This window comes from Acytostelium subglobosum (genome assembly GCF_000787575.1).
Source record: "Acytostelium subglobosum LB1 DNA, scaffold: scaffold36, whole genome shotgun sequence".
Taxonomy (NCBI): Eukaryota; Evosea; class Eumycetozoa; order Acytosteliales; family Acytosteliaceae; genus Acytostelium; species Acytostelium subglobosum.
Genome location: NW_012236497.1, coordinates 198,567 through 223,231, shown reverse-complemented (window position 1 = coordinate 223,231; position 24,665 = coordinate 198,567). Strand labels below are relative to the sequence as shown.

At 45.3% G+C, this 24,665-nt stretch overlaps 14 protein-coding genes across 14 annotated transcripts; 9 read left to right on the top strand and 5 right to left on the bottom strand.

Annotated features, from left to right (window-relative positions):
• Window positions 1-3: 3 nt before the first annotated feature.
• On the bottom strand, window positions 4-665 carry SAMD00019534_119690 (hypothetical protein; the record flags this gene model as incomplete). The annotated part of the gene is made up of 3 exons (XM_012892894.1): window positions 4-278; window positions 343-381; window positions 440-665. Coding segments are annotated over 3 exons (540 nt in total), but the record flags the coding sequence as incomplete, so codon positions are not given.
• On the top strand, window positions 423-737 carry SAMD00019534_119680 (hypothetical protein; the record flags this gene model as incomplete). Its single annotated transcript, XM_012892893.1, has 1 exon — window positions 423-737. One exon carries the CDS (start codon window positions 423-425, stop codon window positions 735-737), a length of 315 nt encoding a protein of 104 aa, XP_012748347.1.
• Window positions 738-1,080: 343 nt separating this feature from the next.
• SAMD00019534_119670 (hypothetical protein) lies at window positions 1,081-1,485 on the top strand (the record flags this gene model as incomplete). The annotated part of the gene is made up of 1 exon (XM_012892892.1): window positions 1,081-1,485. The coding sequence occupies one exon, from the start codon at window positions 1,081-1,083 to the stop codon at window positions 1,483-1,485; it is 405 nt and encodes a 134-aa protein (XP_012748346.1).
• A 19-nt stretch (window positions 1,486-1,504) lies between these two features.
• SAMD00019534_119660 (hypothetical protein) lies at window positions 1,505-2,576 on the bottom strand (the record flags this gene model as incomplete). Its single annotated transcript, XM_012892891.1, has 2 exons — window positions 1,505-1,610; window positions 1,663-2,576. The coding sequence occupies 2 exons, from the start codon at window positions 2,574-2,576 to the stop codon at window positions 1,505-1,507; spliced, it is 1,020 nt and encodes a 339-aa protein (XP_012748345.1).
• A 19-nt stretch (window positions 2,577-2,595) lies between these two features.
• Window positions 2,596-2,835, top strand: SAMD00019534_119650 (hypothetical protein; the record flags this gene model as incomplete). The annotated part of the gene is made up of 1 exon (XM_012892890.1): window positions 2,596-2,835. One exon carries the CDS (start codon window positions 2,596-2,598, stop codon window positions 2,833-2,835), a length of 240 nt encoding a protein of 79 aa, XP_012748344.1.
• Window positions 2,836-2,869: 34 nt separating this feature from the next.
• On the top strand, window positions 2,870-3,064 carry SAMD00019534_119640 (hypothetical protein; the record flags this gene model as incomplete). Its single annotated transcript, XM_012892889.1, has 1 exon — window positions 2,870-3,064. One exon carries the CDS (start codon window positions 2,870-2,872, stop codon window positions 3,062-3,064), a length of 195 nt encoding a protein of 64 aa, XP_012748343.1.
• A 161-nt stretch (window positions 3,065-3,225) lies between these two features.
• Window positions 3,226-3,795, bottom strand: SAMD00019534_119630 (hypothetical protein; the record flags this gene model as incomplete). The annotated part of the gene is made up of 1 exon (XM_012892888.1): window positions 3,226-3,795. The coding sequence occupies one exon, from the start codon at window positions 3,793-3,795 to the stop codon at window positions 3,226-3,228; it is 570 nt and encodes a 189-aa protein (XP_012748342.1).
• A 1,388-nt stretch (window positions 3,796-5,183) lies between these two features.
• Window positions 5,184-9,673, top strand: SAMD00019534_119620 (hypothetical protein; the record flags this gene model as incomplete). Its single annotated transcript, XM_012892887.1, has 8 exons — window positions 5,184-5,298; window positions 5,384-6,153; window positions 6,218-6,454; window positions 6,514-7,121; window positions 7,184-7,327; window positions 7,397-8,369; window positions 8,436-9,079; window positions 9,148-9,673. The coding sequence occupies 8 exons, from the start codon at window positions 5,184-5,186 to the stop codon at window positions 9,671-9,673; spliced, it is 4,017 nt and encodes a 1,338-aa protein (XP_012748341.1).
• A 138-nt stretch (window positions 9,674-9,811) lies between these two features.
• Window positions 9,812-10,228, bottom strand: SAMD00019534_119610 (hypothetical protein; the record flags this gene model as incomplete). Its single annotated transcript, XM_012892886.1, has 2 exons — window positions 9,812-9,936; window positions 10,009-10,228. 2 exons carry the CDS (start codon window positions 10,226-10,228, stop codon window positions 9,812-9,814), a joined length of 345 nt encoding a protein of 114 aa, XP_012748340.1.
• Window positions 10,229-10,462: 234 nt separating this feature from the next.
• SAMD00019534_119600 (hypothetical protein) lies at window positions 10,463-13,904 on the bottom strand (the record flags this gene model as incomplete). The annotated part of the gene is made up of 5 exons (XM_012892885.1): window positions 10,463-11,018; window positions 11,094-11,501; window positions 11,582-13,203; window positions 13,274-13,363; window positions 13,428-13,904. 5 exons carry the CDS (start codon window positions 13,902-13,904, stop codon window positions 10,463-10,465), a joined length of 3,153 nt encoding a protein of 1,050 aa, XP_012748339.1.
• Window positions 13,905-14,544: 640 nt separating this feature from the next.
• SAMD00019534_119590 (hypothetical protein) lies at window positions 14,545-17,205 on the top strand (the record flags this gene model as incomplete). The annotated part of the gene is made up of 2 exons (XM_012892884.1): window positions 14,545-14,888; window positions 14,970-17,205. 2 exons carry the CDS (start codon window positions 14,545-14,547, stop codon window positions 17,203-17,205), a joined length of 2,580 nt encoding a protein of 859 aa, XP_012748338.1.
• A 1,738-nt stretch (window positions 17,206-18,943) lies between these two features.
• Window positions 18,944-22,373, top strand: SAMD00019534_119580 (hypothetical protein; the record flags this gene model as incomplete). The annotated part of the gene is made up of 3 exons (XM_012892883.1): window positions 18,944-19,465; window positions 19,649-21,792; window positions 21,854-22,373. 3 exons carry the CDS (start codon window positions 18,944-18,946, stop codon window positions 22,371-22,373), a joined length of 3,186 nt encoding a protein of 1,061 aa, XP_012748337.1.
• Window positions 22,374-22,699: 326 nt separating this feature from the next.
• SAMD00019534_119570 (hypothetical protein) lies at window positions 22,700-23,625 on the top strand (the record flags this gene model as incomplete). Its single annotated transcript, XM_012892882.1, has 5 exons — window positions 22,700-22,790; window positions 22,852-22,910; window positions 22,981-23,172; window positions 23,233-23,406; window positions 23,473-23,625. The coding sequence occupies 5 exons, from the start codon at window positions 22,700-22,702 to the stop codon at window positions 23,623-23,625; spliced, it is 669 nt and encodes a 222-aa protein (XP_012748336.1).
• Window positions 23,626-24,166: 541 nt separating this feature from the next.
• SAMD00019534_119560 (hypothetical protein) lies at window positions 24,167-24,424 on the top strand (the record flags this gene model as incomplete). Its single annotated transcript, XM_012892881.1, has 1 exon — window positions 24,167-24,424. The coding sequence occupies one exon, from the start codon at window positions 24,167-24,169 to the stop codon at window positions 24,422-24,424; it is 258 nt and encodes an 85-aa protein (XP_012748335.1).
• Window positions 24,425-24,665: the final 241 nt, after the last annotated feature.

The following is a 24,665-nucleotide window of genomic DNA, read 5'->3' as shown; positions in this document are numbered from 1 at the left end:
TTAATCCTCATTTGATTTCTGACTCCAAACAAATGAATATCTGCGGACATATGTATCGCCATGATTGTCAATGATGAACTGCTCCAGCAACTGAGTGATTGATGTCTTTCCAGAGAAAGGTGGGGCACGTAGGAGGACCAAGTGATGTTTCGAAACATAATCGTACAGCTTCTTCACTGTGTTATGTCTCGGGAGTGTATTGCGTGATCCAATAGTGATGCCTTCATCGGACTGCTCTGATAGGACACTCGGTTTGAGTTGTCGGGCGAATGGTATGTCTAATATAAAAGTGACAAGTTAGCATAGTAAGCAAACACATCACTCACTCTCATTTGTACTTACGAGCTTGGCCTCCTTGTGATCCTATAGGGGCAGCAGGGGCTTGAGTGTGTATGTTAGTATTGAATGAAGACATTGCGCCGATGTTGTTTGTACATACCAGCTGGGACAAGGGGGAGTTGCTCAAGAACTCGGAGTACAGCATTGGCCTGGCCAAGAGTACAGCCAACTTCCTTCAAGTTGGCGCTGGTGAGAGGAAGATCAGCTCCTTTGATGTCTTGCTGGTGGAGTATCTTCGCTTGAACCTTCACGTCCTCTTTGGTTTGCTCAGTGAACCATTGGAGAAGTTCATCTTTGGACCAGTTCTTGTAATCGTTGATATTCATGATGTAGAGTTGTCAATGATGGATGATAACTATGGGCCAGTGGATTGTTGTAATTGTTGTTGTATTTGTTGATGTTGTGTGAATAATGAAAGAAGTGAGAATCAAAGTTGTGCCTTGAGGTGAAGGGTGATCTGTTCGCCCATTTAGGAAACTCACAAACAAATAAATTAAATTAAACAATTTATCTCTAACAGATATAACATGTCATTATTCAAAGAGTACTATTGGGACGAGAACTCGGAGTTCAGAGAGCGTCACAAAGCATACATCAAGCAAAAGGTACGATGTGAATGCGGCTTCGAGGTAGGTCGTACCAATCTCAATCGACACAAGCAAGGCTACATCCACAAACAGTTGATTGCCAACAAATAGGTTCAAAGTGATATAAATTAACATCTCAGTGTTAATATATAGAATGAGTAGATCAACAAGAGACATTGGCGGCAGACTGAAGAAGACGGGTGTGACCGAGATCAAGCTCACAGGCAACTACACCAGAGCAGACATCGAACGAATCGCTCAGCGAGACAGCAACACGCTCCAACGCTACGGCGCCAACGCAAGAATAGAGGTCGTGCTCGACTACGGCAACCATCAATATCGATCAGGCACATTCACCAAGGTAGGCGAGCCGATGATCATGTTTGATCCTCATGAGTATGATGGCGCTCCAATCCCAGAGCCCGACACATTCAAATCGTTCTACATCTACGTACATCAAGCAAAGGGCAAGGCAGGCGGCTGCGACGGCAAATGGAATCACTGCCTCTACTACTGCCTCCACGACGCATACCCAGAGCAGGTGACAGAGCACTTTTGATGTTGAGTCTCTCCTCGAGTTATGGGATCCGCTTGATCGAGACCTTCTGATCGACATTGAGTTCGAGGAAGAACTTGAGGCGGGATGGCTTGCCAAAGAGCGCCCCAGAGTCGTTGATAGAGTTCCTTTGATCGTGGGACTCCTGCCTTGATCCAGGCGAGCACCTGATCCATGTACTTGCCAAAAAGAATGGAGCCATTGATCCTGCATGTGCTATCGTATAACAATGCATTGGCCTTGTTGCCGGTCTTCAAGTTGAATGTCAGTCCTAGCTCCTTAGCAAAGATTAGGTCGTAGTGAGTGTAGTAATCCTTCTTGTTAATCTTGAATGCTCCATGCTTGCCGTTGATCGTTGCGCGATAGATACCGAATGGTATTGATTTCATTGCGCTCAGCTCTTCGTCGGTCAGTTGTTGGAACTCGCCACACTTGATTGGGATCATGAAGCCGCCGCTCTTCATGATCGCACCATACATCTTGCAGACGTCATACATGTAGAGACCTCCTGTATGCTGGATGGAAAACATCAATGCGCCAAAGGTTGACTTGGATATCCACTCGCCCTCCTTCTGATCGATTGGCTCTGGCTTGACTGTCTTGTTGTATGATATAAACAGTTTGATCGCTGCCTTGTTGATGTTCTGTCCTGTTGTGTACATGTCGATGATACCGTTAGTACCTTCCTTGAGCGCGTCGGCGTCGGCCTTGAACGAGTCCAATGTCTCCTCCAGGGTCATTCCTGAGAGGATGCGGATGTACTCGCACTTGTCTTGGTACTTGCGTCTCTTCTTGTTGATAAAATGTTCCAGGCTGATGGTCATGTACTCGCCGTCATCATAGAGCTGGACCTGTTCGCCCTTGAGGTACTTGAAAACGATTGGCTTGATGTAGACGTCCCTCTCGTTGTGTCGAGTGTATCTGATGCCCTTGCCTGCATAGGTACCTTCCTTGTCTAGTTTGTAGTGTCCATTTGTTAGTATTAGGTTGACCTCTCTGGTTGCCCTCGAGGTGGATGCATAGCAGTGATCACCTTTGACGTTGATCACCGCCGACATGTTCGATACGCCATTCGCTCGGATCATGCCATTCATCATCTCTCGTGGTCGCAAGATGATTGGAACGATAATAAAGGACGACATTGACTGCATCAAGCGCGTTCACACTGATGGATTCGTCTCGACCAAACCATGGACAGTCAAGACTGGCAAGAAATCGCTCGACTACCCCAAGTTGGGCACCGAGTGTGGCGACCTGCGATACGAGGGCTACTGTCCCGACGCAATCGTCAAGAACATGACCAAGCCAGTTGGATCGTTCGCCATTGGAATATGGCAAACAGAAGGCTGTTAATATAATCTCTACTTCCATCATTATGGACGCAGAAATGAAGACGCCTTCATCGGCAGCTACTACCATCGACAGGAGCGGCAGCAACATCAACAAGTCGTACATGCAGCGCTACTACGAGGAGTACAAAGAGGAGATCAAGGCCTACAACACAGAGAGGATACCGTGCGCTGTCTGCGGCAAGTTGATCTCGCGACACTTGATGAGGAAGCAAGAGAGGAGGATGCATTGATCATTGGAGAGACAAAGAATGATGTTTAATGGCAATGTCTGTGGATCAGGAAAAGAGGCTGCTGGAGCACGAGGGGCTGAGCACTGGGTAATGGGGACCTGTGGTGGATGGACTTGGCAAGGTTGAGGTCTTGGGACGGCACAAGAGATGGCGACGCAGAACTAGTGCATGTTTGCTCCATCGATGTTGAGTCTCTCAACCATCAAAGATCTGAGCTTCTCGGTGGCCACAATGATCTTGGCATCCAGAACAGTGGTCGGCTTCAGAACCAAGAACCTCTCTAGCATTGCACCAAGAACGTCGACGTCATTGTCAAGAGCGAGTTCTTGACCTTGGGCTACGGGAGCCTCGGCAAGAGCGAGTTCTTGACCTTGGACTGGGACAGGGACTGCCTGGGGTGGTGGGAGGACAACTGCCTGTGCATTGACCAAGTTTGCGAGCAAGTTGTGATTCTGGTGTTGGTGTTGCGCATTGGAGTAGGCTCTGAAGTACGTCGGATTGTAGGTCGGTGAGTTGGTTCCTTGCGCTCCTGGTTGGCGTGTGCCATTGAATTGGTTGCCTGATCCGCCATTGAGAGAACGATAACGAATCACAGAACCGTTTCTTGTGTCAACGATCCATGTTGGCCTGACTGGGTTGGGCCCTCTAGCACGGTCAGGGACCCAATCTAGAATCACCTCATAGTTGTCAGCGAGTTCTTGGGCAGTTGGAAATACAACGTTGTCAGCCATAGTTATAAATATGGACACCCCCTCCTCGAACAGGTACTATTGTGTTATCTCATACCAATTTGGGACTATGTTCTGGTTCACTTCCAAATATAGTAGTAACCTTTTATTTCTACATTTCCATTTATAAGTATCTTTCCAAAAAAGGATTTAATTTATCCCAATCAAACAAAAAGTTTTTTAGTTGAAGTAATGAACATGTCCATTATTTATGCAATGGAAATGAATGAATGTGTTCAAACATCAAACATTAAGTTGGAAGAGATATAATATTATTTATGTAGATAACTATCAATCATGTCATTAACAGAAGCAGAGAGAGCAAGAATAGTTGCAGCCAAGACGAGAGGATATTCAAAGAATTTAATATCAAAGATGTTTGATGTTTCCCGATCAACAGTGAGCAGGACTATTCAGCGACACGGAGAGCGAGGAGACTTCAAGGACCGCGTCAAATCGGGACGCCCTTCAAAGTTTTCTCGTAATTTAACAATCAGTAAGAATATCAAGAACAATGTCAAGTTTAGTGGAAAGCTGAAGGAGTTGTCTGTTGGTACTTTCAAACAAATAGGACTATTCAATTGTCGAGTTGAACTAGTTAAAGTATCAAACGGGTCCACATCAATTAAGCCCAGTGTCACTATTGAAAAGATAAAAGGTTCAACAATAGCCAAACATTTGAAAACAATTGATATCAATCTTGACAATTACCATCTAAATGCTGTCAAGTTTAGAGAGAGAACTCTTGGCTACTCCAAGAACATCTTTGAGTGCATGCCTCGATTGAAAACACTTATTGTTTGTAATAGAGGAATGGAGGCTAGGATCAGATCAATTAACGAATGGCATTGTCTTGCAGTGATTGTAAATTTAAAAGAAAGTGAAGTGCCTTCGATCCAATTCTTATCAATTAATCAAACAGAGGAGATCAGAACCAAGAAGGACGAGGAAATCAAGTCATTGACCGATGAGATTGAAGAACTAAAGAGAGAGCTGGCCAAAAATAATGAAAACATTGGAAAAAGGAAACAAAGGAAGTAATTAAATATTAATAATTATTATTATCTATTTGAAGTTATATTTATAAGTTTTGGACTTGGAGTGGGCATAACTAAAGGTTCAAGATAAGATTGGTGATGTCTGTAACCACACCCCTTCATCAATTGTAATTTTAAATTGAAATTAATTATTACCATAAATATCCTCCATATGAAAGTGTGTGAGTGAGCTGCAATGTTTGTTGGGCACAAAGCCAACCGTCAACCTTGAGGCTCATTCAATGTATACATCATTATCATCTTAAGTTAAACATATTTATACATATACATATTTACATATACATAGACATACTACAACAACATCATCAACATCAACAAGAAATATATAAAGTGATGGATGCACCAAAGTATGATAATACACTTGTATTCTATCTAAATGGAAACAAGGTATCAATTGTAGACCCAAATCCAGAATATACTCTGTTGCACTATTTGAGATCAACTGCAGGTATGTCATGAAAGTCAATTGAATGAATGAATCAATCAATCAATGATTGAATGAATCACTTACCTCGCGACTTATACTTTAAAAGGCCTCACTGGTACTAAACTTGGATGTGGTGAGGGTGGCTGTGGAGCATGCACTGTTATGTTGTCACACTTTGCTGATGGCAAGATACATCATAGATCGGTCAATGCTTGTTTGTTTCCACTTTGTGCTACGGCTGGATGTGCAGTGACAACTATTGAAGGACTGGGCAATGTAAAGGACGGTATGCACCCGGTGCAACAGCGTATGTCTGATCAACATGGCTCACAATGTGGCTTTTGCACGCCTGGCATCGTCATGGCACTGTACTCCTACCTGCGCTCGCATCCCCAAGCCACTCAGCACGACATTGAAGAGAGCTTCGACGGTAACCTCTGCAGATGTACAGGCTACCGACCAATCCTGGATGCAGCCCGTTCATTTGGCATTGATGGTGAGACCAAACTACCAGAGATTGCACAGATAGAGTTGAAGGATGCCGAGGCATCAGAGCAGGGCATCTGTCCAAGCACTGGCAAACCATGTGACTGCAAGAAGAAATCCTCGCACATTCCATCCGAGCCCTTGGACCTCAAGTCTGAGCCCATCTTCCCACCATTCCTTCAGACCTATGAGCAGGGTCCTCTGCAGTTCCGAGGTGAACGTGTCACCTGGTACACTCCAACCACCCTCCCACACCTGCTCGAGCTGAAGCGACAGTTCCCCAAGGCCAAGATTGTTGTTGGAAACACAGAGATTGGTATTGAGACCAAGTTTAGGAATGTAGTCTATCCAGTGATCATCAGTCCAACAAAGATCAGTGAGTTGCATAATGTAAGTCAACCAGTCAGCCATCAGATCAATCACTATGTCATGCACTAACACACTCAATCATTAGATCACTCAAACAGAGAATGGAATAGAGATTGGATCAGCCATTACATTGACAGAGATAAAATACTACTTGAATGATCTGTGCAAGAGAGTAGATGAGCATAAGACTCGTACATTCAGAGCGATCCTCTCTCAACTAAGATGGTTCGCTGGCAACCAAATTAGGAATGCTGCATGTCTAGGTGGTAACCTCGTAACAGCCAGTCCAATCTCTGATATCAACCCAGTACTTCTCGCTGCTGTAAGTCCTCCACTCATCCATTCAATCAATCAATCACACTAACATGTTCTCCAATACAGGGTGCAGTCCTGACATTAGTATCAAGGGATGCCAAGGACAACCAGGTAGAGAGGAAGGTCAATATTGGATCATTCTTCAAGGCGTATAGAATTGTGGACATTGAGCCAGAGGAGATACTCACATCGATATTTGTCCCATTCACATCCGAGTATGAATACGTTGAAGCCTACAAACAGTCCAGGAGAAGGGATGACGACATTGCCATTGTGAGCTGTTGCTTCAGAGTTAGATTGGAGCGTGGCGATAACAATCAGTTCACAATCAAGGACTCTACATTGGCCTATGGAGGCATGAACATCAAGGCCGTCACAGCACCCTCGACACAGGCACTACTTCAGGATACAGTTTGGAGCCGAGATATCCTTGACAAGGTGTGGGAGACGTTGGAGAAGGACTTGCCCTTGGCGCAGGGTGCACCCGGTGGTATGATTGAGTACAGACGATCTTTGACCACTAGTTTCTTCTTCAAGTACTTCCTGACCGTGTCAAATCAGCTCTACTCCGTGTCCAACGATCCAAGGTACATGGTTGGAGAGAATGAGCAATCAGCCATCAAGAAGTACTCGAGGGAGATGTCAAGCGGTGAGCAAAACTACCAATACCAACCGTATGTTTGTCAACTCAATCATTCAATCAAACGATCACTCAAGACTAACATCTTCATAACAGAAACATGAAGCCTGTCACAATGCCAATCAAGCACAACTCTGCTGACAAGCAGGTAACTGGCGAGGCCATCTATACCGATGATATCCAATCAATGGCCTACTCATGTGCCATGGTACTCTCAACAAAGGCGCATGCATATATCAAGTATGTTTGATAGATCACGAACTACGGAAGAGTGATCAAACCTAACATCCATCACCTAACCCATTCTAGGAACATTGATGCTACTAAAGCATTGGCAATGCCAGGAGTCAAGGGATTCTTCACGGCCAAGGATATTGCTGGCGAGAATGACTGTGGCCCAATCTTCCATGATGAAGAATTGTTGGCCTCAAAGGAGGTGCTGTGCATGGGCTATCCAATTGGTGTGATTGCCGCAGAGACTCATCAGCAAGCTTTGGAAGCGTCCAAGGCTGTTGTGGTCGAGTACGAGGACCTTCCCGCAATCACCTCCATTGAAGATGCCATCGCCAAGAACTCCTACCTCAACATGGTGCGCATGATCAACGATGGAGATGTTGACAAAGCATTGTCCGAGGCTGACCATGTTATTGAGGGCGAGCTAAAGATCGGTGGACAGGAGCACTTCTACCTTGAGACCAATGCCTCCCTCGTCGTTCCAGGTGAGGGCCTGGAGTTCATGGTGCACACCTCGACTCAGAACCCAACCAAGACGCAGGTCATCCTCTCCTCAGTGCTAGGCGTCCCCGCCAACCAAGTGGTGGTCAAGGTCAAGCGTCTAGGTGGAGGCTTTGGTGGCAAGGAGACCAGGAACATATTCAGCACCTGCATCTGTGCGTTGGCCGCCCAAAAACTAAGGAAGCCATGCCGAATCATGCTTGATCGTGACACTGACATGGTGATCACAGGCTTCAGACATCCATTCATTGGCCGTTACCGCTTGGGCTTTGGCAAGGATGGCAAGATCACTGCTGCCGATGTCCAATTGTTTGCCGATGCAGGATACTCGTTCGATCTCAGCAGTGGTGTGCTGGAGCGTGCTATGTTCCACTCTGAGAATGCCTACAAGGTACCCAACCTCAGAGTGGTTGGCAAGCTGTGCAAGACCAACCTCCCTTCCAACACTGCTTTCCGAGGTTTTGGTGGACCACAAGGAATGCTCGTCTGTGAGACTTGGATAGAGAAGATTGCTCACTACCTTAAGAGACCATCAAGCGAGATAAGGGTAACATTATCCAATGACCATGATCATTGTGTTACAGGTACTAACCAATCAATCAATCATACTTAGCAACTGAACTTCTACAAAGACAACGACATTACTCACTACCATCAACAGATTACCAACTGTCAGTTGCAAAGGATATGGGACGAGACACTTAAGCAGAGTGAATATTATAAGAGATTGGAACAAGTCCAGAAGTTCAACCAGGAGAACAAGTGGAAGAAGAGAGGCATTGCCATTATACCAACAAAGTTTGGAATGTCCTTCACCATCAAGGTGCTGAACCAGGCCGGTGCATTGGTGCATGTGTACACTGATGGCTCAGTGCTGGTCACCCACGGAGGCACTGAAATGGGTCAGGGACTGCACATCAAGATCATCCAGATCGCAGCCAGAGAACTAGGTGTGCCAGTTGACAAGATATACATCTCAGAGACCTCCACCGACAAGGTTGCCAACACTTCACCAACAGCTGCCTCAGTCTCATCCGATATGAATGGAATGGCTGTGCTGGATGCATGCCAACAGATCAACAAGAGGTTGGCACCATTCCGTGAGAAGAATCCAACAATGTCCTTTGAGCAATTGGTAAGGATTGCATACCTCGACCGTGTCAACCTGAGTGCCAACGGATTCTACGCCACACCAAACGTTGGCTACACATTCAAAGACAATGGAGTTGGAGACGGTGTACCATTCAACTATTACAAGTAAGTATACGACATTGAGCAAAGTTTACCAAACGAATGTGAAGACTAACTATTTCCCCTGACTATAGCTATGGATGTGCATGCTCGGAGGTCGAGGTGGACACACTCACTGGAGATCATACGATCTTGAGATCTGACATTGTGATGGATGTTGGAGACAGCATAAACCCTACGATCGACATTGGCCAGGTGGAGGGAGCCTTCACCCAGGGAGTGGGATGGTGCACGATCGAGGAGTTGGTGACCTTCCCCACCGGATACCTGTTCACAAGAGGACCATCCACCTACAAGATTCCAGGCTTCAACGATGTGCCACTTGTATTCAACGTGTCACTGTTGAGCAATGCACCCAATCCAAAGGCTATCCATTCGTCCAAGGGTGTTGGCGAGCCACCATTATTCCTTGGCAGTTCCGTATACTTTGCCATTCGTGAGGCTATTGCCAGTGCTAGAAAGGATCGTGAGGGTACTGATGGCAACACGTGGTTCGACCTATCATCACCTGCCACCTGTGAGAGGATAAGGAATGGTTGTGTCGACCGATTCACCGAGCAATTCAATCCATTGAACAAGAATATATCCAATGCCAATTAACTATAAATATATACATTACTAAACTAAATAAACTAATCCAATAATATTTATCTATGATCACGTTACTATATTGACATTTACTTTATCTGCTGCTTCGCATTTTTGTTGCTGTTGCTGTTGCTGCTTTGATTAAGTAGTTTATCCAAGGAAGTTGAAGACAACCAAATGGAGGATAAGGTTACAAAGGAGGTAGTCCGCAAATGATCGCTCGACAGAGATGTTCTTAAAGTGATTGACTGGGTTAACCTGGATTCTAAGACATGCTATATTGTTTGGTTCAAAGTCAAAGTTAGTCACGCTCAATCAATCATTCAATGTATTTTCGTTCGACATACTTGTAAGAATGAATGTTCCAACACAAGAGATGAAACCAGCGAGGAAGGAGTTGAACGGGAATGTTCCAACCAGACAGCAGTAGGCAAAGACAAAGACACCTGTCAGGAAGTTGTATACCAAGAAGAGATCGATAATCTTGAGTCTCTTTGGTGTAGCTGCCTTGTAGTTCTCAAAGAAGCTGCTAACAATGCCTCCGAATCCAATTGTAGATGATGTCATTGTATAATGATATATATATATTTATGAAGTTAAGTAATCTGTGTTGTTCAACTCAAATGAAAGGGTCCATTTGAGATCATCATGAACCCTCAAGTTCATTCAACATCAAATAATTAAAAAAAATCAAAAGTCAAAGCAAAAGAGGGACAGCTTGCAAGGATGACTTTTGATGTCAATGGTCGTGTGTGTTTATGGGACAGAATTGATTGATGTGTGATGTGGATACGACTTGACTTAGACATCAAGGTTTGGTATGATGGCAATGAGTGTAGCTGGATCCACTGTGAGTGGTAGGTTGGCAACCGGTTGATTCCAATTAGTCTTGGACATTGATATTACATGTGCTGGTATGGGCTCTGGCGACAGCTGGTCGGGCTTCCAGATCTCCAACAGCTTGCGAATCTGGCGCACGTTCAGCGTGGTGAAGGCCGACTGGATGGACTCAGTGTCAGTGAAGATGGACTTGTCAATCACCATTAGATTGGCGGCGTCAGATATGGCGCCCAAGTACTCTCGGCTGTAGCTGAGCAAGTCACGCTCATCGTTCGTGGACACCCAGTCCTCAATCTTGGAGATGCTCAACTTGATGTTGAAGCCGGCACTTGGCGTGCAGGTGTTTGGTGTGGTCTCGTCCAGGATCTGACATAGTAGACTGTAAGAGATAAAGTGGAATGTCTGAGCAAAGAACTGCTGTACAATCGAGTCAAACACAAAGTTCTCCTTCAAGTACGACATGTGTTGTTCCAGCTTCTTGCACAGCTCTGCCAGCTCATGTCCAGCATGAGGTTGCCTAGATTGATTGATTGAGTGGGATGGTTAGACCATGATAGTGGACGATCCCCCTTTGAATGAATGAATGACTTACGATCTTCGGTCGAGTGAGCTGGCCTGGCTCAGCACTGTTCGGAGAAGTGGCTTGATCTTGTTGAATAGGTCGTTCAAGAGGATTGAGTAGGCAAGCTTGCATTGCTCGTTCAACTGCGAGACAAAGTTGGTCGATGGTGTCTTGTGTGATGGATCTTGCTCCTCGATGATGATTCCGTCGATAAGTGGATCGCTCTCACTGTCAATGTTGTTTGGACCGTCCATTATCAGATGGATCAATGACGATGTGTTTGAAATCCAATAACAAAGATCCTTAATGTTTCCAATTGATCCTTCGATCGACTGGTTGAGCGAGTTGATAATCTTATTGAACAGTCTTGAGTTCTGATTGCTAAACGCATGCTGATCCAACAAGTGTTTGTACAATGATTGTGCACATGTACCAATACTGTATGATTGATTGATTGAGTGAGTGAGCGGGATGGTTCCAGATGTGTTTGATTGATTGAGTGAGCGAGCGAGACTTACCCATCCTTGAATGTTTGTGATTGGCTTAGGATAAATTGATCGACGATCTTGTTCTCCTCGCGGTCTTGCACCTCGGACTTGGCAACTGTACCTTGGTATTGTCCATTGCCGCTGGTGGGTGGCGAGGAAGAGGTGGAGGAGGAGTGTTGCTGCTGCTCGAGATACCTGATCCTGTCCTTGAGATCCTTGATCTCCTTCTCGTACTTCTTGACGCGCTCTCTCTCTTTGTTGAGGTCGCTCTTGAGCTCGTTCAACTGCTTCTCCAGACCCTCCTTGAGCTGCTTGTCGGCCTTGTTCTTGTCGGTGGACTTTCCGCCGCCACCCATGCTGAGACTGGCAGCGCTCACAGACTGACTGTTCATCCTGTTCTGGAGCATCTCGATCTCGTCGTCCATGTCGCTCATCTTCCTGCGCAGCTCCTCCTCGCGCTCCCTGGCCTCATTGAGGTTCTCCCTCGCCTCGTCCAAGTCGCGATCAGTGCGGTCACGTTGCTCTTGCACCTTCTTCAGTTCGTTGCTGGTGCTCGACACCTTGTCCTTGAGCTCGACAATCTCTCTCTTGAGTTGGGCCACCTCCGGGGTGTCGCCTGTCGCGGCAACTGCAGCCGGCTTCTTGGAGGCCAGCACGGCGGCCGAGGCCGATGCAGTCAATCGCTCAATCTCTTGCTTCTGGCTGGCGATGGTCTTGTTCTGTTCGGTGATCTGTTTCTCGAGTGAGGCGCTGACCTTGTCGTTGGCGACTGGCGGTGAGGACGAGCCTGACGACGCGGATCCACCATTCTTGAGCTTGCTGATCATCTCGTCCTTGTCCTTGACCTCTCTGTTCAACTCTTGGATCTTTCGCTTCAGTTCCAGCGTGCCACCACCGACCATCGCGCCACCCGTGGCGGCCAGCGACACATCCAACTTCAACTGATGCACCTCCTTCTTCAATGACTCAATCTCATCGTCCTTCTCCTGAAGACGCTCATTTGTCTCGGCGTCATTCGACGATGATGTCGTGGTCGTGGTGGTTGTCGATGAACTTGACTTGACCTGATCCTCCAACTCCTTGACTCTGTCCTCAAACTCGACATTCTCCGCGGACAACTCTTTGATCCTCTTCTTCTTTGTGTCCAACTCTTTGTTCAGCTCCTGTACCTGCTTCTCCAACTCCTCCAACTTCTTCTTGTCAGCTGATGATGATCCACCTCCACCCAACAAGCTAAACCTTCTCTTCTCTGTGTCCTTATCCTTCTCCTTCTCCTTCTCCTTTTCTTTCTCACGTTCACGCTCACGTTCACGTTCCTTCTCCTTCTCCTTCTCGCGCTCACGTTCACGTTCACGCTCCTTCTCTTTCTCCTTCTCACGCTCCTTCTCTTTCCTCTCTCTCTCCTTCTCACGCTCACGTTCCTTCTCCTTCTCTTTCTCCTTCTCTTTCTCCAACTCCTTCTCCTTCTCTTTGTCCTTGTTGGGCATTGGTGAGGAAGCATTGGATGATGTTGAGCTTGATAGTGATGAGGATGAAGCTGACTTGGTGATGGTACTTGGTGGAGTTGATGATGTTGTATGATGATTATGTGATGACACAGAGGAGGCCTCGCTTGGCACCTCATCATTTGTGAACTCCTCAACATCCTCTTCCTAAAGATTGATTGATCGTTTGATTGATTAGTTGATTGATTGGAGTGCAACATCAACTTTCAACACATACATCATCAGAACCATCATTAGAGTTCAAGTCCGTCTCTGTTGCTGGCTCATCATTCTCGCCAATCTGTAGTTCTGTGCACTTGACGCTCATCTATGACATGCAAAGGGTAGAGGAATTAGTGATTGAATGAGAGTTGGCAAGAAGTGATACCTACATGAAGAGTGAATGTACTCTTGCCCTTCTTTGGCTTGATTGAGAGTGTCTTGCGCTGCTCATCCTTCAAGCTGGTGAAGTCGGCCAAGTCGATGATGTGCTTGCCCAGTGTTGATGCCTTCTTGCCCTTCTCCTCCTTGATTGATATGCTGACATTCTTTGACTCGTAGGTCTTCTTTGGAGTCTTGAGCAATGTAGTGATCATCTGTATATTGTGATCGAATGTTGCACTCTTATCCTCTACAGGCTCAGGTCTCGTCTTGCCATTGTTTGATGACTTTGATCCACGCTTCCAATGTACTGATACGGTACCAGAGTTTATTGGTAGATTATCAATTGAACCAATCTTTATATCGAATTGGAACTTTGATTGCTCTTTACTACCTCCACTGCCACCACTACCTGCACTGGCAACACTTGTAGCGCCACTCTTTATCTTTGAAACTCCATCCTTGACTTTAGACTTTAGAAAACTCATTCTTAAATATATATATATATAACTTAAAAGATATAATTATAACTACAATAAATAAAACTACAACTAAACTATCTATCATGCCAACACACTGTTCATTCATTCAATCAATCAATCTACCTGGGACAAACACACACAACTAAGTGGTTGTCATAATGAAAATTATTTGAATGGTCGCGAACTCACGACAAGTTGGATCATGTAATCGCTTGTGAGGTGTTAACAAAGATACAGACCTTTACACACACACACACACACACACACACATAAGCTTGTCCTTTCTTTCATTCTAAGGGGTTCATTGTCATTGCAATGAACAAGTGTTGTGTGCATTATTAACTCTCAGTGACTGCACTTCAACAATTCATCCAATAACAACTGAGTGATAATATCTCTTTGTGATATACCCCTTGAAGTTACTGCTGCGTTAGGTACTTACCATCATTGATCAATCAGTTGATTGATCGCCATTGTATCTTAATCAATGAATAAATGAATGAGTGAGTGAGATGATTGATTGGATGTTTGTAAACTTAATCATGATTGATGGTGGACCCTTGACACGAATGACGACCGAGTCAATCAATCATTAATTTGACACGAATTTATCATGTTATATGTATAATTCAATCAATCAAACATAATGAATAGGTTATCATCGTTGGTTGTCAAACAACGACATGTAACATCATCATCAACAACAGCAACAACACAATGTATATTGAAGTCCTCCCTACTACCATTGACTACTAGACATAGACATGGACTCAAATCAAACACATCATCGAGAACAACATCATCAACAACTATATTGTTGATGAGTATGAATAGTGGAATCAATGGAACCAACTGTGACGCTGCCACTCAACTCAGACACTACTCAGTGTTCAGCTTCCTCTCAAACATCATCTCTCCCAAAGATACATTCGAATCAATCACAACTGCACTCGACAACAACAAGATGTCAATCGATGAAGCCAATCGAAAGTATGTTTGAATCATTGATCAATCGATTGAATGAATGAATGAGTACCGATGACTAACAATACATGTTACTCGCGAGTCTAGACTTGAGACACTACTTCAGTCAATGTCAACAAGAACGATAGGTGGTGTAGAGAGTTATGAAGAGTATGATGCGAGGAGGAGTGAGATATATCCAACGTACACGACAATGCAACACTTGTTATATAATACATCGTCAAAGGTCAATATAAAGACTGCCAACATCTTCTTGCAGTACTACGTGAACATTGGCCACGAACTATACTTTGTCAAGACCTTCAACGCGTTCCGCCGCATCAAGCTGACGCCCGACACCGTCACGCTCAACATCGCCTATCAAGCCATGCAAAGCTTCAAGTCGATCAACAAGATGAGCGAAACGATGGAGCTCGACGTGCTGCAGTACGCGTTCGAGCAGGCCCACCAGAACCACACGCACGAGCAGTTCATCCAGCGCTTCATGAGCGAGGCCGAGTACCCCTACTACCTGATGCCCCAGGTGCTCGTCTACAACCAGCTCAAGGACACGCCCATGCACCGCGAGCTGTTTGAGTCGGCGCTGGCGGCGGTCGTGGCGTCGCCGCACCACGGCCTGCTCAGCACGACCGTCACCATCTGCATGGAGATCAACCGCCAAGACCTGGCGCTGCGATGGTTCATCCGACTGATGCTCGAACACAAGTCGATCGTGAGGCACCATCGCATCATCCGTCTGTTTGAGCTGTACTGCACCAAGCGTCTGCGGGTCTTTGGCGAGATACATTCAACTGGCGCCATTGGCAATATCGCCACAGAGTTCCTGACATCGCACTACTGGAGGGCCTTCCTCCATGGAATCATGGCATCCCCGGCCAAGGAACTGCCCGATCTCACCATCTGTCCAATGATCAAGTTGGCCAACGAGGAGAGCATCGAACGACAGCGCACAATGATGAAGCAGATCGACCCTTCTGCCGCCGCCGCGGCCACAGCTGCAGCCGACGCTGAGGACAATGATGGCCTGGCGGATGGTGAGGAGGGTGACGACGAGGAGGGCGATGACGAGGTGGTGGGACCAGACAGCAGCGTAGGCGCCAAGCCGTTTGCCCTCACCGATCCAATAGACTTGCGAGCACCATTAGTGAAAGGCAAGCGCTCACTCTACAAGCTGTATCCGACGCCAGAGTCCTTGTCACAGGACACCCCAATGATGTACTACATAATGCACTTCAACCAAAAGATACTGGGCGACGACTCAGCGCCACAGTATATCCGTTTGTTGGCAGCCAATCCAGGATTCTTCTTGGCGCCCCTGGCTAGGACGCCCGAGCGTGCTATCAAAAAGATACAGCGCCACTCTGACGTCACCTACTACTATCCAGAGTCCCACTCGATCATGTTCCAATTGACCATTGGCCTGTACAACCTGGGCCGCAACGACCTGGCCGAGAAGGTATTCCGTCACCTCACCAACCTGTGGGCGGCATCCTCCGGCCGCCAGCTGACCTTCTGCTACGACCGCCTGTTCACCTACATGATGTCCGTGCCCAATGAGGGACACAACCACAAGAGCATCTCCAACCTGATGATTGAAGGCGTTGAGTTGTATGGCGAGAGAATCGGTGTGGCAGTTCGCGCATTCTGTGCCTACAACCGCAACAATATCGAACTGGCTACACGCATCTTTGAGGAGAATGAAGACAAGTTCATAAGCCGACAGTTTGTGTCGGTTGGCACTATGATCTATGGTAACAAGGTCCTGCAGGGCGACTCTTCGGTCTCTTTCGAGCAGCTCGAAGCCTACCTTATCAAGCACATCCCATGGCTGGTCAACACCAAAGACTTTAGGTTCGTCTACTACGACATCTTCCTGGCGCTGCGTAGCATTGATTGCCTGCAGCCATTTATGGAACAGTTCATGGTGAGCTTCAAAGGAGGTCGCCCCTTCAACAAACACATAAGTCTGCGACTTCAACATCATTTGCCCATCGATCAGCAGCTCGACATGCAACATCAATCACTGCTCATTCAATGCAATGCCGACACACGCCAGAAGATGTTGGATACGTATCACTTGTTGGGCTCGCCAAAAATGCTCACGACCAATGCGTTTTCATTGATCAAGGAGAGCAAAGAGGTTGACATGAGCAAATTGATCAAACGTGATCAGCCTGGCGAATGTGACAAAACTCCACTCTCTGAAAAGTCGATACTCTACATCAACAATCTACTCAACTACAAAGGAAGGATTGATGATGATAGCGATGATATAATAATTCCTCAGCAACAGAGCAAGCAACAACAAAAGAGGACTCTATAGTAGTGCTGAAAATCATGATGCGACATTGTACATCAACACGTTACTGGTCTGGTATGGCCTGGCTTGGCCTGGCAATGCACTGGTTGGCTCTTTGGAGTTGTCGAACTCCAAGTTCACCAACTCGTCCCCTCTTCTACCCAACCGACCAACACTACCCAACCCTAAGATGAACCCAACAATTAATCAGTCTATCAATCAATCAATTTCAAGTATGGAACTGGAGAGAGAATGAATGATATATCGTCGTTATTGGCAATTACAAGGCAGCCAATTTCCATAAACACTCACAATACATCTGGGCCAGACCAGATGGTAAGGCGCCTCCTCAAGTGATGCAAGCAACCAACACCACCTTTCATCTATGTGATGTTCATTCTCATCACATCACATCACATGATCACTCACACATACACACACACATTTAAGTAATACGGGTCCTAATTAGGTGAAATACAGGCTCCATCCATACCATCACTCAATTGAGTTACCACACGTAGGTTAGGTGGGTCTCGCGAGTAAGGGCACTGAGGCAACGTCTTGAGTGAGTGTGTTTATGTTTGATTGATTGATTCAATCAATCAAATTGATCACACACACACTTACACACGTGATTGTTTGTTAACTTTTATACATCACAAGTTATTATATGTATTATAAATGATGGATGGGTGTTAAGATAAATATGTGTGTATTATTGTTATGTACAAATATAGGCTAGGCTTTGGCCTAATAGCCATTGACATGAGGTGGAAAGAGGAGGATGTGTAGGAGATGCATGGGTCGCACCCCACCATCAATCAATCAATCAATCACCTATTGATTCAACCTCACTAATGTCATCAACATCATATAGAGGCTTCGTGATTGTTTGTTGGGGCCAACCAAACCATCCAATCAAAGATTGATTGAGTAGTTGGTTGTAAGTTGTCATTTGAACAAATAATCACTTCACTCACTACTCTCTCTTTCACATAAATACAAACTTATAATCTAGGAATAGTTTAGTATTTAATTTATTAATTATTATTAATTTTATTATTTATTTATTAAAACTTATAAATCAATTTTAAAGAATGGGAGTTATACCATCCAAAGTCAGAGATGACCTATCAAATCAAATTCAAATAACATTCCAATCGAATGAATCAAGGTTAAATAATATCGCAACACATATATTCCCAAATAGAAGATATAATCAATATTTAAATAAGAAGAATGTAAGTATTGACTATCAATCAATCAACCAATAATCAAACTTATTTCTAACGCTACTACTTGACAATCATTAAAGTTAAGATACCTAAACAACTGTAACAGTTCAATAAAACATTAATGATTGATGATGAACTTCACCTCGAATAAGAATAAATCTATCGATTAATAATAAACTATTAATATAAAATTAATATTATTTGGTCTAAAAGTCGGGGTGTGATCAATCACCATCACCAGGTCCATCAAGATAAAAACAACGAGGAACGACTCCCCTGGTCCCACCACAATCACAAATACAAAGTGTAGTTTTGGGGAAATAAAGGCCCGACTTCATGTTACCGACTCGTCGGCCTTGGTGATGAGCCAGACCGACAAACAATCAGATGCGATACTGAGGGTAAAAGTTGAACATTCTATTCTACATCTAGTTCTACCTCTACACATACTCTCTCGTTCTCTCTCTTTCTTTTCTTCTTTGACACACCTCTAACCGTGTATCTAAAATACTACTCAGACCACGATCATGGATGACCCGTCTGATACTGATATCGATTTAGAGATTAAAACGAATGACCATTCGGTTGTTGTGCCTGCCATTGACCACAGCTTCCGCGCTGAGTTCCAATCCATTAGTCAAGGCTCCCTCTCCAAGAGTCTTGCCAACACCAATTTGTCCCCTGTCCTTTCCAATCCCACCACCATCCCCATGCCCACTCGTCCTAGCACTACCACTCGCGACTCCAATAGTGACTCGACATTCTTTGCCAGCCTTATCTATCACTTGTTGGATGAGGACGAGTTGTGCCGTAGATTGAATACGAATTCAATGATTGGTCTGGACACCCCAGAGTGTGTCCACCGTCTAAAGACCAATGGTCCCAATTTGTTTGATCATGTCCGTCCCAACTATATGAAGATAATGCTTCGTTATGTATTTGGTGGCTTTTGTAGTATCCTTTGGGTTGGTGCACTTGTCTTCCTCCTATGTTGGCAACCATTGAGTGACCCACCCAACACCACCAACCTGGCCTTGGCCATCCTAATCGTATGTCGTCTTATTCCTCAAGCCTTCTTGGACCTTCCTTAGGTCTACCATGATTGAGTTGACTTGTATCATTTGATTGTTATGGAGTGGATTGGAACTATTCCAGTCCCACTCACATGGACATTGATCAATTCAAATATACTTACCCTTTATTCATCTTCTTCTTCCATTTCTTCCAAATAGTTGTTCGTCATCTTCCTCCAAGCATCGTTCGCTGCCTTCCAAGACTGGTCTACAAAGAGAGTGATGAGGTATATCTTGGATCTGTTGCCAACTGAATGTTTGGTGATGCGTGATGGCCAGACTAGTGATGTCGTGGTTGGTGATATTGTCCATATGAAGATGGGTAGTAAAGTGCCTGCGGACATGATCGTCATCCAGACTTCGGGTGACCTCAAGGTGGACAACTCTGTGCTCACAGGCGAGAACAAACCAGTACATATTCAGACCGTCCCAACCAATGTCAGCTTCCTCGAGTCTAAGAACGTTGCATTCATGGGATCGTACGTGGTCAATGGTTCGGGCATCGGAGTTGTCGTGCTTACTGGTAACTCATCGGTAATGGGCCACATCAACAAGTTGACAATCAGTCGAAAGGAGAAGGTCACACTGATCCAGCGTGAGATTAATCGATTCGTTCGCATCATCTTGATCCTAACCGTCATCCTCGTGTCCATCCTCGCCATCGAATGGGTTGGCTTCCTGCGTCCCAAGCATCCAGAGTTCATGACCACCGTTGGCATGCTAATGAACATCATGTCCTGTGTTGTGGCCTTCATACCTGAGGGCATGCCTATATGCGTGGCCCTCACACTCCTCGTGATTGCCAAGAGAATGAAGAGCAGCAACATCTTGCCCAAGGCCTTGACCACAGTGGAGACCCTCGGCTGCGTCAATGTGATCTGCTCGGACAAGACTGGCACTCTCACACAGAACAAGATGTTTGTTACCTCGGTCGGCTTCATCAACCATCAGACCGAGCCAGAGAGTGTCCACGATATCATCTCCAACAACAACCACTCGCCAACATCGCGTGCATACCAACAGATGCAACTGGCTGCACTCCTGTGCAACAACTCGACCTGGGACGCCTCGACCATGGAGCTGGACATGTCTGAGCGCAAGATCAATGGTGACGCGACCGATGCTGCCATCTTTCGATTTGGCGAGGAGGTGGCATCTGCTGTGCGTACCAACACACGTACCTCATTCCCCCGAGTGTACGAGATGCCATTCAACTCGAGGAACAAGTTCATGCTGACCATGCATCGAGTTGAGGGTGATGTCCCGCAGTACGACCCATCGATCAACATCTTTGGTCGTCCAGTTGGAGCGCCGGCTAAAGAGCATCTGGTGTTTGTCAAGGGTGCCCCTGATGTGTTGCTCCATCGCTGCGTGGACATTGTCAATCCTGCGACCAACACCCTGCAGCCATTCAATGCTGATGCCATGGAGAAGATTGAAGCCATCCAACAAAAGTGGTCACGTGCTGGCCAGCGTGTTTTACTGGTCTGTCGCCGCTTCTACACTCCTGTGTCGGCGATCGGTTGTGCTGTATTCCAGAAAGAGATGGAGGACTTTTGTGTTCGCGACCTAACTGTGATTGGCCTGTTGGGCTTGATGGATCAGCCCTTCCCCGAGATCGAGGAGACCGTCGCCACTTGCCGTCGTGCTGGCGCACGCTTTTTCATGGTCACTGGAGACTACAGCCTCACGGCCGCAGCCATCGCTCGCCAGATTGGTATCTTCACACAGACTGATTGTGAGCCAGAGACCTATGAGGACCTTTTGCTTGAGCCGTCCGAGGCCCACTTCACATCTGGCAAGAAAACGGCTTTGTTGCTGACTGGTCATGATCTGAGCAAGTTGGACGAGCGCGGATGGGACACAGCATGCAAGTACGAAGAGATCGTATTCGCCCGCACATCACCGGAACAGAAGTTACGAATTGTTACTGAACTCCAGAAGCGTGGCGCTGTCGTGGCTGTGACTGGTGATGGTGTGAATGATGCTCCAGCCTTGAAAGCAGCAGATGTAGGTGTGGCCGTAGTGTCGGGCACTGATGTGGCCATTGAAGCGGCCGACCTCGTACTCTTGGGTAGCTTTGATAAGATCACCGAGGCCATCCTTCTCGGCCGCCTAGTCTTCCAGAACCTCCAAAAGGTCATCTCATTCCTCTTGCCTGCGGGCTCATGGTCCGAGATCATGCCAGTGATCGTCAACTCCTTCTTTGGCGTGCCATGTCCACTGTCCAACTTCCTGATGCTAATCATCTGTTGCTTCACCGACGTGTTCCCATGCCTGTCACTGATCATGGAGACGCCCGAGTTTGACCYTGCTCTCACTCAAGCCCAGGAACACTAAGAAGGAGCATCTGATCACCGGCAGGATCTACGTCCAATCCTACCTGTTCATGGGCACGATGATGGCAATCGTGTCCATGTTCCTGTTCTTCATGTACATCGAGGAGTACACCGGCCTCTCTTGGTATGACCTGGCCTTCACCTACGGCAACATCGATTTCTCTCGGGCCAAAGTGTCTGCAGACGACTTCAACAACATCTACGTGCCAACTGGTACGTGTGTCACATTCATAGCGCTGGTGATGGTGCAGTGGGGCAACATATTGTCGGTGCGCAATCGTCGCATGTCAATGTTCACCGATGATCCCATCCGACCCAAACGTCGCAACTACTGGCTATTCCTCAGTTGGGTATGCTCATTGGTTATCGCACTGATTGTTACCAAGGCCAAGCCATTCCAAGACATCTTCCAGACGCGTGACGTGCCCATCAAGTACTGGCTGCTACCACTACCCTTTGCACTTGGCATCCTACTCATGGATGACATTCGTAAACTGTTTGTTCGACTATTTCCACATGGACCAGTTGCATGGATTGCTTGGTAGTCTATCACATACAATAAAGTTACTATTACTTATTACTTATCATTATTTGTGTGATTGAGCTATGAATGAATGAATGTATGATTGAGAGAATGAACTACACCTCCTTGTAAACAAAGAAAGTGAACACGTCCACAAACACTCTATCATTCTTCTCTAACCCCCACCAACACTTCAACACTTCAACACAAACACAAACACAACTCAGACCTCTATTCGCTTCATTATCATTATCATTATCACTATCATTATCATTATCACTTACACATATTATCTCTAGTTTGTTCATTATTATTTGTATATAAATATAAGAAGTAGAAAAGAAAGAAATGGACGAGTTTGACAGGATTGAACAGAACTATAATCATGTATGCAGTACAATAAACCGAAGGATTAAACAACTTCCCAATTTCACAGGAGGTAAGTTTAAACAATATGGATAATATCTATTGATCAATATATTAACAAGCATTGTTATTAGAGAGGAAGAAGGTTGCAATAAGGGAAGCAGAACAAGATATAAATGAAGCAATACAATATGTATGTTCCAATTTGAATGAACGAATCCGTTGAGTAAATGCTAATAATGAATATTATTATTATTATTTAGATAAATGACATGGAAAGGAATTCCCAAACTCATCCACAACGTGTAAAGGTTCAACAAAAGATTAAACAGTACCAAACTGATGTACAGAGATTCAAAAGAGAGGTACAACAAGCATCAACTACATCAACAAATGATAACTACAACAATAATGGTATAATCAATGGTTTCTCAAATGCTCCAGAGGATTATCAAGTATGTTATTTATCAACAAAAACGGGTCAAACAAAGGGAGATAACTAATAATCAGTTTAGTCACAATATGAGAACCAGAGACAACATCTGTTAGGAGGTTACGAGACTGTCAATCAGAGTGGTGACAGGTTGATGAGGGCACATCAGGTATCGGCAGAGAATGAAATAATTGGTGAGAGTATATTGATGGACATGAGTCGTCAAGGTCAACAACTAAGGGGCATGAAGGGAAAGGTATGATATACTTCAGTCATACGAATATTGAAACATCCATTAACTATAACTATTATAATACTTTAGCTGGAAGAGACTGATGATAATATTAAGACTGCTAGGAAGGTTATTAGCAGTATGGCTCGTAGAGTAGTGACCAATAAGGTCATCTTAACATTCATCATCTTGTTGCTACTTGGTATAATCATTTTGATTGTTTGTCTAAAGTGGCTACGATAGGATCATTCAACAATGTCTGTTTAGTTCAACATACTTCCAATATAAACACACTAGTCAGTTAGTTAATATCTATCCATCTCATCCCAGGATGGCTGAAACTCCCCATTTTACCTGGTCAGTCAAAGATCAAGTTCATGACCATTCGAATTATGTCGCCCACTCGTCCTCCGAATGATGGGTAGTAACACACCTTACACCAATGTACACAATAATGAATGTTCAATCAACTATTCTAACTTGAAGGATAGAGGACCAAGATGACCCCCAATTGGATGGGCAAGACCATTCCATCTTGATGAAAGTATCCACGAATCCCCTATTCTGATTAAGATATTTTCGAAAAAGCCTGATCCGACACATTTTTGATTTTTTTTTGATGGGATTCCCAACACAATATCCATCTTAGGATTGAGGCTTTGAGGCAAAGATAGTCGACAGGCAATGACTGAATTCTTCCCTCATTCCTATCTATCAATCAATCAATCTTATAACATACTTATATATCTATTTATTACTCTTTGTATACTTTTACACATAAAGAATGAGATTCTTGGTTGCACTCTGCCTGTTGGCATCAGTGTTGGCGATTGTCAACGCTGACTATGGTATCGATGTGGACTCTCCAACATCACAAGGTATCACCTCTTCACAATGGTCATGTCTCGCAGGTAAGAACCAGCGTGCAATCATCCAAGCCTGGCAAGGAGGTTACGGTTTGAACTCTGGTATCGTCGGTGCCATCCAAGGTGCCCAAGCTGCTGGTTTCTCAATCGTTGATATTGTAAGTAGTTGTGATTGATTGATCACATTCCGGAATGATCCCAGTCTGACCCCACCTCCCCCACCAAAAATAGTACGTCTTCCTTTGCCCAGAGTGCTCTGGTAACAACCCTGCCTCAAGTGCTATTCAACAGATTGTTAGCTACTTGCAACAGAATGGTGTGACTTTCGGCACTTTGTGGATGGACGTTGAGCAGTGCAGTGGCTGCTGGTCTGACAATAGCGACAATGCCGATTTTGTTGCCGATGCCGTTCAGACT